Source organism: Phodopus roborovskii, unplaced genomic scaffold (assembly GCF_943737965.1).
Source record: "Phodopus roborovskii unplaced genomic scaffold, PHOROB, whole genome shotgun sequence".
In the NCBI taxonomy this organism is placed as follows: domain Eukaryota; kingdom Metazoa; phylum Chordata; class Mammalia; order Rodentia; family Cricetidae; genus Phodopus; species Phodopus roborovskii.
In genome coordinates, this window is record NW_026126413.1 from 8732213 (window position 1) to 8748510 (window position 16298).

At 43.4% G+C, this 16298-nt stretch overlaps 2 protein-coding genes across 2 annotated transcripts in view; one reads left to right on the forward strand and one right to left on the reverse strand.

Moving 5' to 3' along the window:
- The window catches only part of Iqgap2 (IQ motif containing GTPase activating protein 2), a 258214-nt gene that overhangs the window by 60409 nt on the left and 181507 nt on the right, over positions 1–16298 (reverse strand). Inside the window, exon 14 of the mRNA XM_051183006.1 lies at positions 3762–3852. Within this exon, the coding sequence (XP_051038963.1) occupies positions 3762–3852 (91 nt within the window). The remainder of the gene's footprint in view (positions 1–3761; positions 3853–16298) is intronic.
- F2rl2 (coagulation factor II thrombin receptor like 2) lies at positions 9188–15422 on the forward strand. Its single transcript, XM_051183007.1, has 2 exons — positions 9188–9379; positions 14132–15422. Exons 1-2 carry the CDS (start codon positions 9316–9318, stop codon positions 15178–15180), a joined length of 1113 nt encoding a protein of 370 aa, XP_051038964.1. The 5' UTR covers positions 9188–9315; the 3' UTR covers positions 15181–15422.

Genomic DNA, 16298 nt, shown 5'->3' on the forward strand with positions numbered 1-16298 from the left:
GAAGATCTTGATACAAAGAAGGGGAAGATGGATTTTCCCATTTATCCATATGTCAAACTCTAGCATGTGTTAAGTGACTGTCCTAGTTAGCTTTGTCAACTTGACATAGCCTAGTGGCATCTAAGAGGAATAGCCTTGGGTGAGGAATTACTAAGTTCTGATTGGGCTGTGGGCATCTTTGGGGAAACTGTCTTGATTCTTGATTGATGCAGAAGGACCCAGCACGCTGGTTGGCACTATCCCTAGATACCTAGTCCTGGGTGGTATAAGAAATCTAACCAACAGGGGCTAAAGAGTAAGCCAGCAAGCAGAGTTTATCCATGGTGTCCGCCTCTGGGTTCCTGTCCTAAATTCTGCCACTGATGGATTGTGACCTGGTTATATTAGCCAAATAAACCTTTTCCTCCTTTATGTTGCTTTTGGTCAGAACAAATCATCCAGTTATGCTTGTATGCTACTAATATTATGGGTAATATTATGTGCAGATACAGCTGATGGAACAAGGACTTTGTGTTGACTTTTGCCAGTTTGGAGCCCCGTGAGTCCAGAGATGCTCACAGACAATATCAGGGAACATCTCCAGAAAACTGAGTGCTGATTGACAGGTACAGACAGCAGCGAGCCTTTGCGATCGTGCTAGTTGAAGTTAACTGTGGTTATCCTCATTCATTGTTTCCTCTCTCCCAGGAAAACTCTGTAGGATGAAGAGCTGACACTGGAAAAGTCTTCGGTCTCAAGGAAGTAGGAAGAACATGCAAAGAATTTCTGCATGAACTACATGGGACAGTTGCATTGAACTAACTCGCCAAACTAATTTTCCCTGAAAAAAGTATGATGAAGGCACAAGCTCTTGAACACAGAAATGTTTCCAGTAGTTGGGCATAGATGAGCAAAGAACTGCCACGCGGGTGAATTTCGGGTACCAACTGGAATGCTTTTCCATGAAGATCTAAAATATGCCTCTGAAAACCCCCAACAAGCAGGTGAGGACTTACTGCTCCTCATTTTACTCCAAGACTGTGGCACACAGTAGGTGCTTAATGCTTGTTGAGTCATACTGAGCAAGTGATACTTGGGAGGACGCGGAGTGTTTGGGTTTATTCTTTAGCACTACATGTCCTCCAAGTCCCCCGGTTTTTGGTATTATATTACTGACATCTGCATGCCAGCATGAGGCAAACTCTTGGAGTTTCCTGGCTTCTGCTGCAGACAACCTTTCAAATTGTGTGTAAGGGAAGAGCGGGCTGGCTCAAGCCTGTTACAGGGCTCCCCAGTGAGGCGAGCAGATTCATTCCAATGTCCAGGATGCACAATGTCTGTTCTGATGATGTAGGCACTTACTCTGTGCCTTGTGGCAGAGTCATAGATAGTGGAAGATGTGGGATAACTGACCTTCAGAAAGTCGAGTGCTTTAGATCTTAACCCTCACACCAGTGGGCTCTCTTTAAGGGATGCACTGGCAGGAGGATATGGTTCTTTAACATGTAAACTTTGGGTCTACATATGCTACACTAACAGGCATATAGCATGTCTGTAGTATTGTCAGGATGAGGAAATGTTAGGGAGAAATTTTTACTCCTTAGGATACACTGATTGGGGTGGGGGAAAGTGTTGAGAAACATTGAACTAAGGACTCAAATGTTAGGTAAGGTACTTCAGTGAAAGTAAACACACAGGCATTTAGTCTCTCTCTCTTTTCAGTCTGGCCTATGATGACATATATGGGCCATCTAAGATGTTTCATTAAATCATCTAGGATGCTTCAGACCTACGATGAGAGTTGGTTTTTATGCAAAGAAGGAAGATTTTTTTTTAAAAAAGTAAAATGGAATTTCCATTGAAATCAGGGCATTCGAATTTTAAGGTCTTAACTGTAAAAAAAAAAATCTAATTTTATTATTGCATATTCTAGGAGGGGTTGCAACTCTTGTAGCATGGGACTGGATTCAGAGTACAGAAGAGTTCTGATGGAGAGCAGAGAGCAACAAAGCCACATGAATTGAGAAACTAGCTTTCATATTCAAGGGGACATGAGTCTCCATGAGAAAAACAGACGCAATATCCATAGGCTATGAGTAAAGAAAACAATGAATAAAATAATTCTGTTGGCTGGATCTCTAAGAAGGGGACATTTTAGGTTGAGTGTCTAAATTATAATCTCATTTCTTTAAAATGCCTTGGCAGATCATGACTAACTTTAGTGTATATGCAAATTAAAACCTCTTATACATCTCTCTTGAGTCTTTTTCTTTCTTTCTTTTTTCTCTTAAGCAATGGAGTCTTAGGAAGGAATGACTTCAAAGTCCCTAAGGGCATTGAAATCCAGATCATAGAAAACACATTTTTCCAGGCCAAGGAAACAAAGCCCAGATGTCCCTTACAGATGCCTCTGCATCTGGGGAGGAAGACTAAGCTGTTCCCACAGCACTCTGGAACCTGCTAGGATGGTACAGGGTCTAGCATACCAGGGAGTGGTGGGTGGCTAAATTACACTTTTAGGAGTCTCATTGCATTTTATGTGAGGGGGATTGTTACTGTAGCAACTTAGAAGCCATTTCAGAGTCTTCTTTGATAACAGAGCTAACAAACAAATTAAAACCATGAACCAATGTAGGGTTCCTCCTCATGGCATCCCAAAATGGGGCAAGCAACCACAGATTCGCGTGGGAGAGGAACTGTAAGTGTAAACTCCACTGGGATGACACGACTTTCCTGCTCTGGGGAGGAAATGGTGACCTTTTGGTCTGTTAGGGTTAGAGTTCATTCAGAGCCAGCATCACTGGAAAAAAAAAAATCTGCTAATGTCTTTCGCCCAGCCTCATCCCCCAGCAGTCACTATGCAGAGGGCGATGGGTCCTTCTTGGGAAACAGGTTAAAAGTACTATTATTTTTTTTGGAAGTGAAGTGACATCCTGCCTCAAGGAGCTTTGCCTGTCCTCCATTAAAAGGTCCTGCGGGTTGTTTTCATGATTCAATTTAGGTCTCTCTTAAATTTTTTTCTTATATTTATTTATCCATTATCTCTCTCTCTCTCTCTCTCTCTCTCTGAGTGTGTGTGTGTATGTGTGCATGCATACAAATGGAGAACAGAGGACAACTTAGGGAGTCATCTATAACCATGTGGGTCCCAGGAATTAAACACACGGGTCCCCACGCTTGGCAGCAAGCACCCTTACCCACTGAGTCATCTCACTGACTTAATTTCTTTTCACATCTATAGAGCTCGAGAGAGAAACAAGTAACTACCAGCCAACTTCATGTATAGAAATATCACGAACACTTGGCCAACTCCATCAGTCTCTGATTCAGAATCAGTTATCAGATGCAACCAAGCTGCCCTTGGCTATTAAGAGCTGACAGCAGTCTGCAAGCCTGACTTTGCATTTTCCACTCCCTTTCTCCCCTCTCCCCCACCTTTCAGTCTGTTTCTGTGAAAACTTCTGCTAACAATGGAAAGCATTAAAAAAAAAAACCCAAAAACATTTATTGCAAAGAAATCATTTTCAGTGGGTCAACAGGAAAAAAAAAACATTTTTTTTTTTTTTTTTGCTATCTGGATTTTGTTTGGCCACACTGTCAAATTTTGTTGGAGATAGCATCTGATGACTGGAAACCAGCTAAGTGACATGTTTGTTTAGATATGCATCTGAGACTGAAAACTGAAAAGCATTCAGATCTTTCCATCAAAGTGAATGACTTCAGGTGCCTAGCCACGGTAAAAACAAGGCAGGTCTGGCAAGCCAAAGAAGGGGAGGGCTTACATTGCTTCGCTCTGTTCTCATGCACGTTGGCCTCATCGATGGCTTGCTGTATCTCATCCAGCCAGAGAACTTTAGACACATTCTCAGGATCCTGGAAAAGTGACAGAGAATCAAGGAACAATGAATGCCAATGGAACGGAATCAACACCACTCTCCAGGTGCCCTTCTATTATCATTTCCCCGTTCTTATTCAGAGAGCATCAGGTAGCACCACACGTGGCATTGGCGGGTGACAAGCAGGCCACGCCATCCCTGAGACCAGTGGTTCTCAACCTGTGGGGCATGACCCCTTTGCGGTCGCATATCAGATATCCTGCATATCAGATATTTACATTATGATTCAACGTTATGAAGTAGCAATGAAATAATTTAATGATTCGGGGTCACCACAGCATGGGCAACTGTATTAGAGGCTTGCAGCACCTGGAAGGTCAAGAACCACTGCCCTAGACAGACAGCTGTGCTGCTGTCTCATCTGGCTTCGTTCCTTCCAACTTGGTCTGTACCACAGTAGTTCTCTAGTGAGAACTCCCAATCATTTCGAAACGGATGTCTCGTTGCATCCTTCCCATTTGACCTTAGAAAGAAATGCAAGCTCTCTTCTCAGGACTGTGGATCTAGGTCCAATGATGGGACCTTGTCTGATTGTAGCATCTCATTCCCTGTTCTTGAACCTCACAGCACCCTCCTTCCGGCCACAGCACTCTACCCTAGCTGGCTACTGCCATGTCTCATAACTCATCACTCAAATGCCGCCTCTACTAAAAAGCCATCCATGGCTATGTAGTTAAGTATTCGGGAACTTGGCAAACTACCAAGTTGTCCCAGGGTGCCAGGAGAAACAGTGATACCCAATGTTTGTCAGACATGTAGACAAAAACAGACACTAAAATACAGTAATTGAAGGAGCAAAGAATCTCTTGGAGAATGTACTGCATCAGGGTATACTGCATCAGGGTGGTATTAGCTGTGACGCATGGCTGAGAAGGAGGGGAGGAGGGGTTGGTATGCAGGAGAAAGAACTAAGTAGTTCACTATGGCTTCAGAAAGAGCATCAGCAGCAGTGACATAGCATGGGATTACTTTTAGTGTCTTATATCCAGGCGAATTCTGGAGATTCTGCTGCAATCAGAGTGCTGGCAGACACTAAATGGGACTTCAAGTCAATTTTATGGGTAGACATTAAATACTTTAAGGAAAGATTTAGAATTTTACTTTTAAGAAAGATTCATTTGTAATGTACATTGGGTTTTGACTGCATGTATGTGTGTATGAGGGTGTCAGATCCCCTGGAACTGGAGTTACACACAGCTGTGAACTGCCATGTGGATGCTGGGGATTGAACCTGGGTCCTTTGGAAGAGCAGCCAGCGCTCTTAACCTCTGAGCCATCTCTTCAGCCCTTGGATTTCCCTTTTGAAAAGATTTACTGTAATTCTAACTATGTGTATAGTGTCTGTATGTATGTGCACATGAGTGCAATTGCCTTCAGAATCCAGAGAGGGCATCCTGGAGCTGGCTATAGGCAGTTGTGAGCTACCTGACATGCATGGCGGGAACCGAACTCAGAACTTCTGTAAGATCAGTGCACCCGTAACTGCTGAACCATCACTCCATCCTCTGGAATTCCATTGGCAAGATTTAAGTGCTCATTTATATATATAGGGATAAGTGTTGTGCTATAAACCTGGAGTCCAGATGCGTGGGAGAGGCTATGGAGATAGCGCAGCTGGCAAGCACAAGGACCTGAGTTTGATTCTCTGGGACCTATTAAAAAAACAAAAAAACAAAACAAAGCAAAAAACCCCAGGAGTGGTAGTGTGCCATTCTAATTTCAGCACTGGTGTGGTAGAGACAGGAGGATGCCTAGGACTCACTGGCCAGTCAGCCTCACTGAAATGGCAAGTTCCAGGCCAATGAGAGAGATCCTGTCTCAAAAAAGGCAGGGTGGACAGCATCCAAGAAATGACACCTGAGATTGTCTGGAGACCTCCATATACATACGCGCACACACCTATTAGCACACATGCACCACCTCCATATGTACCCACCCATATGAACACACGTGTATATGATCACACACCCACACATAGCTGTAGTATATGGAAAGAATCAACTCTGGCATTGTAGTCCTTTAGGGTAAACTTCATCACTAGCTCAGGAAGTGAGGGAGGGAGAAAAGGCATTCACCAGTTTCCCTCAGGAGCTATGGGAGATAATGTGTGTGCTGAGGGCTCTAGACCAGACGCACACTGTTTCCTCCTGCATTATTGGGGGCGGACACGGCACGCTAGAAAATTCACGAGGCCTGTTTCCTGAGTCATCTCCAGCTAGTGCTGCCATGTGGGAACCATCACCAAGCAGCTTAGTAATTTCTTAGGAAATGAAACTTTGGAAGAGGTTCAAGTGAAAATGGAAAGGAGAGGCTTGAAGAAGACAAGGAGACAGGAAAGTAGGATTTAAAAAATGATTTACATATTGTGTGTGTGCGTGTGCATGTGTGTGTTTGTGTGAATGTGCATGGCACATGTGTGGGGGTCAGAGGACAATTTTGTGGAATTGGTTCTCTCTTTCCATCCTTAATCAAGATGAACCCAGGTCACTGGCTTAAGTAACAGGCAAGTACCTTTAACCTCTGTGCCTCTCACCATCCCTAGGATTATTTCTTTCCCTGTTTTTAAACCCAAAGAGAACCCATCCTCCCCAGGAATAGTTTAAAAATCCAACACTACACGAGTTCCTCCCATCTCAACCGTCTTCTTCTGAAGAGTTCGTGGCGTCACTGTAGGAGATGGACCACACGCACTCTGGCCTGGATAAGAAAAGATGGTGATCGTTCCACATTGAAGATTAAAGTATTAGTCTCAGAAGGCAAACTCAAGTCAGACTTTGCAAAACCAAACAAATTTGAGCCAACAGTTTCAAGACCATGATGTACTGAAATAAAGTTAAACACAAAGCCGAAAGTGAAGACAAACGTCTATGGAAATCTCCCTTTCAGTCACTCAGCAGGACACTGGGAATAGCTCTGTGATGGCCAGGCCTTCTCTAAGCTGCACTGACAAGCTACACATGAGAGTTAAGAGGGCATGAGTGACCCACAACCATGCAAATCAAACCATAACTGCTGGACTCAACCGACGCCAAGAAAACTTAAAACAAAATGTCTACCCTCCCAATTTTTCTGGGGTTACTGTTGCTACAGGATTAAAACATTGTACCTTAGTTTGTGGTACCATAGATTATGGAGCTGAAGTGTTAATCTGAACTTTGGAAATGACTTTGTTTGGTTAAGTTTAATCATGATGATGAAAGTTAATACCAATCTCTCTATTGCTTCCTAGTTAGCCCTTTCCTCTGCCTTTAAGTTGCATGTGATTCTTGCTTCATTTTAGAGGATGAGTTGTCTGACTTGGAATTTAATCATATATTGTTCATTAAGGCAAACATATTAGCATCAAGTTTTCTTTTATTATGGTATGTTAATATATTGAACACTACTGAATATTATGATGGCTAAGATAAAATATATACATATAGATATGTATTAATACAATTTAATTGTGTAATTAATTATGTATATATATATATATGTGAATGATTTAAAATGCTTATTACATAGACCTGTTCATGAAGATTTATGGAATAAAGTTCATTCAAATAGAATTGTTAATGCTTTAGTATTATTATTTTAGTTCAATCCTAATAGAGTTGTTTGGCATGAGTCTGTATTGCAATCTGACTCTACGGAGTTATTAAATGGCTTAGAACACATTGATCTATGGCAAATGCACCTTCATCCCAGAAGCAACAAAACTAAGTTCTGGAAAAGCACCACAGTAGGCAGAGACTCTTCTTCCCATCTGAGGCAGAGTTTCACTATGCTCCTGAGACTGGGCTCAAACTCATAATGTAGCCAAGGCTGGCTTCCAACTCATTGCAATCTTCTTCTGTAGTCTGTCAGGTGCTGAGATTATAAATATGCACTATGGCACTTGGCTGAACAGAGAAGTTTAAAAACACTCTCATACCTTTACTGCAAGGTTAACATCTTAAATACATGCCAGGACTGAGCATGTAAGTCTGTTGGTAGAGTCCTTGCCTAGTGTGTATGAAGTCCTGGGGTCAGTCTCCAGCACCACAAAACCTAGGTGTGGCCTGTGATCTTAGCAACCCAGAAGCAGAAGGATGAGGCCTGGGAGTTCAAGTCAATTTTCAGCTACATCTTGAGTTCAAGGCCAGCCTAGGCTATAGGAAACCCTGTCTCAAAGGAAAAAAAAGGGGGGGTGTTTTTCATGATTAATTTAGTTTATGTAATCAGTCTAGGAACTAAATTTTCAAATAATAAAAGAAAGTGCAATTTCATTTTGATTTTTGCTATATATATATATATATAGTCCCATTATATTCTGGTCACACTTTCCTCTCCCCTCAATTCCTCTCAGATCCTTCCCACCTCCCCAGCTCCATGTCCGTTTTATATGGAAACAAATATAAAATAAGAAACAACACAACAAAAACCCACAAAACACAAAAAAAGGAAACCAAAATATATAAGCACAAGACCAAAAAAAAAAAAAATGTTCAAAGAAATACAAGACAGAAAGTCTACAAAACACCATTGACTTCCCTTTGTGTTAGCCAGGAACTCCTGGGCATGGGGGCCTGCCTTAATATGAGGTTAGTGTACTACCCAGGGAGACTCCCTTAGAGGGAGCTAATTCTCTTTGCCTGTAGGCATCAGTTGCAGATACCTTCTTGGTCAGTGGTGGGAGCTCATGTACACTTCCCCCTCTCAGCTCTGGGACCCTGTCTGGCTTGAACCTGTACAAGCCGAGGTTCATATGGGCATCAGTCCTGCTTTATCTGGAAGACAGTTTCCTTGGAGTCACACATCCCTTTTGGCTCTTACAATCTTTTTGCCTCTTGTTCTGTATTGGTCCCCCAAGCCTCGAGGAAAGAGCTTTGATGATGACATCCTATTTAGGACTAAGTGCTCCAAAACCTCACTCTCTGAACATTGTTCAGTTGTGGGTCTGTGTTAGTTCCCATCTACTATAAGAAGCCTCTCTGACAACGGCTGAGCCAGGCACTGATAAATAATTTCTAACTATTCATGTATTAAATAGAAAGTGTATCTCTGGAACTGTTTTCGAAATGGGGGAAAAACCTGAGCTGTGGAACCAATTCAAAGCTAATTGCTGCTCTGTGTCTGTTCTCAGCTTTGTTTTGCAAAAGGACTCAGCAGTCTCTGCCATTATTTAAATGCCCTGGGGAGAAATATAGCCTCAGTTCTAAATGAAATAACGGTAGGGGGCGAGGAAGAGTTAAAGGGATATGGCAACGAGCTCCAGAGAGGCTCAGCCTGAGTCACTCATACGGAAACAAAGTGACCACATCCTTTCCTTGCATAGGCAGGACAGTCCCTGCCCACACACTGCAGGGTGGACATTTCTCAGGCCCCCACTTGCTGCCAATACATGGAGCAGAGGGAAATCTGCTCTATGACTTTGCACACTGGATAACGGTTCGTAACTGGGTCTCAGGACATCAAAATGAAGGTCCTTATCTTGATTGCTGCTAGGTTGCTATTTCTGCCGGCCACTTTTTGCCAGAGTGGTAAGTCCTCTTCTGGAATAGGATGGGGGTGGGAGAAGGGACCGTTTGTGCTGTAGGAGTCAATGAACCTACTCTTCTTGTCTTCCAAGAACTGTGAACCCAAAGGCAGAGTTTGATCTAGGTTATTCAAAGGGAATCGTAGAGGTAGCTAGTTTGTTGCCAAGTCAAACTTTGTTCAAGATCAATTATTCTCTACAGTAGTTACACATTTGTGGCAGGGTCAAGACTTTATCTACAATTAAGTCAAAAGGCAATTTTCTTATTTGTGAAATTTCCTGATTTAGAAAAGACTGCATTTTTCTTCCAAGGGATTCTTTTTAAATATATAAATCTTATCATTTCTGTTGCGGCATGGGTGCGGGGAAAATACTCCCACCGAGGGTCATTTGGTTTCAGCGGTCTTTTTTTGTTAAGCTTTCTGTACCAGGGGGTTCTCCCTCTCTGTCTTCTCTTCCTTCCCGTGTGTGTGTGTGTGTGTGTGTGTGTGTGTGTGTGTGTGTGTACGCGTGCACACGTGTGCGTGTATGTATACACAAGTACTTATATACATATGGTATGCTTATGTATAATTTAGCTATGCATAGTTTTAGAAATAAGATCTCCCAAATGTAATTATTTCACCTTGAACATGTCTATTTTACCTATCAGTGTGGTAGCTTGTAACTTTCTGCTTGCTCTGAAACGAGCTACTTTGAGACAGGATTGCATCCAGGGCTCTCTCTCACCGTCAGGCCACAGGGCAATCCACAGGGTTAGGAGGGGAAGCTGGGATAAATCAAAATTAAACAGAAGGCTACCTTCTGCAAAGGAATGATGCTGAAGTTGAGGTCCCTGTAAAGTGCTTAAGGGGACCCCTAAGCAGGGTTTGGACAGGTTTATGGTTTCTTTGAGAGGAAAACCCAAAAAGCTGAGCCACAGTGGCAAGGAAATGAGCTACACAAGAGGGTTCCTGATGCCAGTCATGCTTGGGAGGAGTGAAAAGTGAAGACTTCCACCCACTGCCATGGGGAGATGTGATGGAGAAATCCGGAAGCAGAGGGCCATTCTCTCAGGGTTACTCTGAAGCCTTCTCCTCACCTGAGAGCATTTCAGAGAACCCACACCAAAAAACCCCAAAGAATCCCAATCTTTTTTCTAATATGAATAAAACTTAACAAGGAGCACTATTTTTTAGGTTCTGACTAACTTAAGGGTTAGGTGGGGCCAGACCTGAGATTTCACAGAAATAGTCTCTCTGTTCAGCGTGTCTGTCAACACCGTGCCTTGCTCAATCACAGGATTCATGAAAACTGACATGTGGTTTCATCAGGGTTCCGGTCAGACCTTGGGGTGAAGAACTTTGTACACACCATTCCACCTAACCTGCTAAAGCGCTTGTTTACAGCGATGTCGTGACTTTTCCCCAAATGCAAATGTGCAGAGGATTTGAGTGACTGAGTTCAAATGTCACAGGACAGTCCTCAGATGTTCACATCTTCACACAGAGACACAGGATGCTACCTTCCAAATGATTCTGCCCTTAAATGACACAGGGTCATCTTCATGCACCATTGCTCTGGCATAATGACCCCCCCCCCCCCCATCTAACACTCTGAATTCAGCCTATGCAAACTCTGCGGTCTGAAGGCCAGAGATTAAGTTAGGGAGAGACCCTGGCTCCTGAACTGTCCCCCTGAACATCATCTGTGATTACTGAAAATGGAGGACTCTGGGGTTTTGTGCCAGGACCTCATTGGTGGATGAAGCCGGAGAAAAGGGGTGGGTGGGTGTCCCTCGTGGGAATCCCGAGGTAAGGGACCACGTGGGAGAGCATAGTAGGTTCCGTAGCAGGTGAGGGTGATGGAGGCAGAGGGACAGACACACCAGGCAGACAGAGCTCAAGTGAGAAGTTTATTTAGGAAGGGGAGAGAGAGAGAGAGAGAGAGAGAGAGAGAGAGAGAGAGAGGGAGGGAGGGAGGGAGGGAGGGAGGGAGGGAGGGAGGGAGGGAGGAGAGCCAGAAAGAGAACAAAGAGAGAGTGCAAAGAGAAAGCAAAGAGAGAGTAAGTGGGCGGGGCCTGTCTTTTAAAGGGGTCTAGTACTCATGGAACCCTGGGCTGACCCAAGTGCCTTCCGTGGGGGGGGGGGGAAGGGGGCCAGCATGATACCCGAATCCTTACAGCTGGTATGTTTCTTTCATTTTAAAAGTTCATTTTTAACTCCTCAGGTCATCACAGTAATTTCATCTTTTGATTTTTTCTCAGTCATCTCTCCTCTTAAAGCCTGGCATTTCTCCTAAAGTCTGTCTTTGCATTCCTTCTTCCTGTATCCTTCCCTAGGCCATCTCTTCCCTCTCCAAATTTAAACTACAGACTCTGTGAAGACTAAGGTATTTGCCCCTCACATTTGCTCTTGGCCTTTGGGACTGTCACAGCCAGTGTTTGAACTGCCCGCCCAAGATTTTACAGGCTAACATTCCACCAGCTGTCTCAGCTCCATCATACTACAGCCTGAGATGTTAGCCAGGTGTGCTGGCACACACTTGGAATCCCAGTCCTCGGGGAACCGAGGCAGGAAGACAAGGCTAGCCTGGGTTATAGCGAGACCCTTTCTCAACCAGCCAAACAAACACACCTCCTGTAAACCCGAGATTTGAATGCCTTTCCCCCCTTTACCCACTTGACTAATCCCCGATCCCAGTTCTAAACAGCACCCTTTCCCCCTAAGCCATTCAGAATGAAAACCTCCAATTACATTGCTTGCAGATTCTCCTCTACAACCAATCAGATGAGACGCCCCTCAGAGGCCAGCTTAACCTGTGTTCCCATCTGTACCCTCTCTATGGCTCCTGTTCACAGATCCTTAGAGATTCTGAGCCGTTTGAACAGCAGCCCCCAGCAGCAGGTCCCTGCCCCTACTTTCTTACCTTCACAGTCTCTGCCACCAAACCCGCTTTAAGCAGTTTCCAAACCATGCTTATAATGGTGCAGGCTACAAATGTCCACGTGACTGCTTTAGATGACACCAGGTCATCTGAAGGTCAAAAGTCTTAAAATCTAGGTTTTGTTAGGGCTACGTTCATCCTGGATGCTACAGGAAAGACTATGTTCATGCCTTCAACACTGCCTCGAGATTTGCTCATGTTCCTTGGCTCCTGGATCCTTTTGCATCCTCAATGCTAATAGCATAGCACTTCAAGCTTGACTCTGATCTTCTTGCCTCACATGGAAAAGGACTTGGCCAATCTAGGGCTCTGCCCCCACATCTCCCTGATAACTAAATAACCCCTTGTCCGTGTGAGGCAACATATCATAGGTTCTAGAAGCTAGCGGGTGGAATCGTGGAGTGGGTGGAATGTTTTCTAACTATCACCGTAGTCATTCCTCTTCAGATTCTGTGTGCAGAGCTGATGTGGGCCTGTGGGAGAACAGCTGCTTAGCATTAAAACCCTGTGTCCAATTGCCAACAAAGGGGGAAAAGACTTTTGCATACAACCCCAGCGGACAGCTTAAGGTCCCTTTGGGACTTAATTGTGTGACTTACTTTTTCAAATGCATCTCTTAGATGTCTCAAATTAGCAGTGGAGTTTGAAACTTCATAGCACTGCCATGGAAGTATGCACATGACATTTTCGGGATCAATTCACTGGCCATTCCCAGGTTCCATGCCCAGCTACTACCACGAGAGCCTGCCTCGTGTATTAAGTTCTGTCTCTGTAGCTTGCTCATCTTTGTTCAGGGTTGTCTTTTAGGGACAGTTTGCTTGAATACTCAACATGGCTATTTCCTGAACACACACACACACACACACACTACAAGCACATATGTATATATACACACATATATCACACACACACATATATATATATATATACTATACACACACATATATATATATCATCACACACGCGTGTATACTACACACATGCATATATATACACACACATATATATCATTACACACAAATGCATACATATACACACACATACACACAGCTTGTAGGCTATAAAACATTTTCCTATAATGTTCCATTGTGCTGCTTTGTTTCCTCTAGGACAGTGGTCCTCAACCTTCCTAAAGCTGTGACCCTTCAATACAGCTCCTTGTGTTGTCGTGACCCCCAACCATAAGATTATTTCCATTGCTACTCCATAACTGTAATTTTGCTACTGTAATGTAAATATTCTTGGAGATAGAGGTTTACCAGAGGGCTCATGACCCACAGGTTGAGAACCACTGATTTGGCACTATTATAAAGTCCTGACATGCAGGCCATTGTCATCTAGTTGTTCTCACAGGAAAGGACAGTATGGGGCACATCGTACATGCTATGTACATGCCTGTGTGATGGGAGATGTCATTCTGTATATGTTTCTCATACTGGTTAATAATAAAGCACTGTTGGCCAATAGGAAAGGAAGATAGGAGGGACTAGGAGACAAGGAGGAAATAGGAAGTAGGAAAGAGGAGTCAAGATGGAGAGTCTGAAGAAAGCAGTATGCCGCCGGCTCCCCGGTAAGAGAAAAACATAGATCAGCAGAAATGGGTTAATAATTAAGACAGAGCTAGCCGATAAGAAACAAGTAACCAGACCAGCGGCAGGGGGCAGAAAAACCGTACTCGTTACACCTGTGGGTTTTTTTTTTTTTTTTAAAAAGCCCCTAAGTTCTGTAACTATAGAAATCATCCAGCATCAAACATTACATTTTATTTTTACCCAAACCACAGGTAGGGCTTGGTAACAAATCATGTGCTAATACTTCCTCTCAATTACAGGCATGAAAAATGTTTCAGAGAACTCTGCAAAACCAACTTTAACTGTTAAGACCTTTAATGGAGCTCCTCCAAATACCTTTGAAGACTTCCCGCTTTCTGACATAGAGGGCTGGACAGGAGCCACCACAACTGTAAGAATGAAATGTCCTGAAGGAAGTATTTCAACTCTCCATGTGAATAACGCTACCATAGGGTACCTGAGAAGTTCTTTAAGTACCAAACTGATACCTGCCATCTACATCCTGGTGTTTGTGGTTGGTGTCCCAGCAAACATTGTGACCCTGTGGAAACTCTCCTCAAGGACCAAATCCATCTGTCTGGTCATCTTTCACACCAACCTGGCCGTTGCAGACCTCCTATTCTGTGTCACACTGCCTTTTAAGATTGTCTACCATCTCAATGGGAACAACTGGGTATTTGGAGAGGTCATGTGCCGCATCACCACAGTCATTTTCTATGGCAACATGTACTGTTCCATTCTTATCCTTACTTGCATGGGCATCAACCGCTACCTGGCCACTGTCCATCCTTTCACATACCGGAAGCTGCCCAAACGCAACTTCACTTTGCTTATGTGTGGCCTGGTGTGGGTAATGGTTTTCTTATATATGTTGCCATTTGCCATCCTGAAGCAGGAGTATCATCTCGTCCAGCCAGAGATCACTACCTGCCATGACGTCCACAACACATGCGAGTCTCCATCTCCCTTCCAATTCTACTACTTCATCTCCTTAGCATTCTTTGGATTCCTCATTCCTTTTGTGGTCATTGTCTACTGTTATACAACTCTCATCCGCAAACTTAATGCACAGGATCGTAAATGGCTGAGGTATATCAAGGCAGTTCTCCTCATCCTTGTGATTTTTACAATTTGCTTTGCTCCTACCAACATTATACTCATAATTCACCATGCAAACTACTACTACAACAACACCGATAGCTTGTACTTTATGTATCTCATAGCTTTGTGCCTGGGTAGCCTGAATAGTTGCCTAGATCCATTCCTTTATTTTGTCATGTCAAAAATTGTAGATCAGCTTACTTCTTAACCACCAATGGCAAGATCATCTTAGAGCATGAGAGGTGTTAGAGAAAATGTATGTATTTGGGCTGACTTACGCATGGCACCAACAGCTCAATTTTTTATTTTTGTTTTGTTTTGTTTTGAGACAGGGTCTCACTGTATACTCCCGGCTAGCCCAGAACTCTCTAGACCAGGCTAGCCTTGAACTCACAGAGTTCTGCCTGCCTCTGCTCTTGAGTGTTGGGATTAAAGGTATGCGTCACCAGGCCTGGCAGGAGCTTCCTTTTTAAACCGTTGTGAAATAGCTTCAAACATTGAATGTCATAAAACTATTAGGATTAGAAAAAAAACTTGGTCAGTATTTTTATGAATGTCTTAATCCCAGGCAAAATTGTTACTATTCTCCTAATGATGACTGACACATCTCTATTTGCTTTCCTTCCTGATTCTCCCAGCTTTAAATGTCCCCTTCCCTCCTATGAGTACCAAGCACCCATTTCAAAGATCAGGTCAATCTTCCCTGAGTCTCTTTGTGAATACATCATGCAAACACTTCTCTGGAAGGACAAACCCCAGCGTGGCTCTCATCGCCCACACAGGACCTATGAAGCTGAGCCTATCATCAAGCATCACCACCCTACCATCAAGCACCAGGGTTGCTCACTTCACCGCCCCCATGCCCTTTCCTGCTGCATATTTGTTTTACTCTGTCCTGCTTTTCAAGTCTTTAAAGGACTGTTCTTCGTTTGCTCTCACACTCAAAGTGTCACTTTCCTCATCTGGGTTTCCAAACCACTTTCTTATAATCATGACACTTCTGTACAAGCAAGCCAGCTAAGATCATTTGCATATGAATATTAGTTCCATAAGCAAGTAAGTTCCCTACATCGTAAGTTCTCTGTACCTGCAAGTTTCACACCTGCAGATTCAAACACTTGACTAAAAACACTTGAAAAAAAAAATATGAGCTGAACATAAATAGACTTTTTTCTTTTCATTATTCCCTAAACAATACAGCTCCTTTATTATTTTTCTGTATTATTCTTATACAGCATCTACACTGTATTAATAGTTGGTAGGTCATCCAGAAGTGATATGAGGTATATGGATGGATATAAAGAGGTTGCAGTCAAATACACTACC

Coding starts and splice junctions, on each gene's coding strand:
- F2rl2 (XM_051183007.1), top strand. CDS start 9,316: ATGAAGGTCCTTATCTTGATTGCTGCTAGGTTGCTATTTCTGCCGGCC. Junction 9,380..14,131: donor GGCCACTTTTTGCCAGAGTG/GTAAGTCCTCTT, acceptor TCTCAATTACAG/GCATGAAAAATGTTTCAGAG.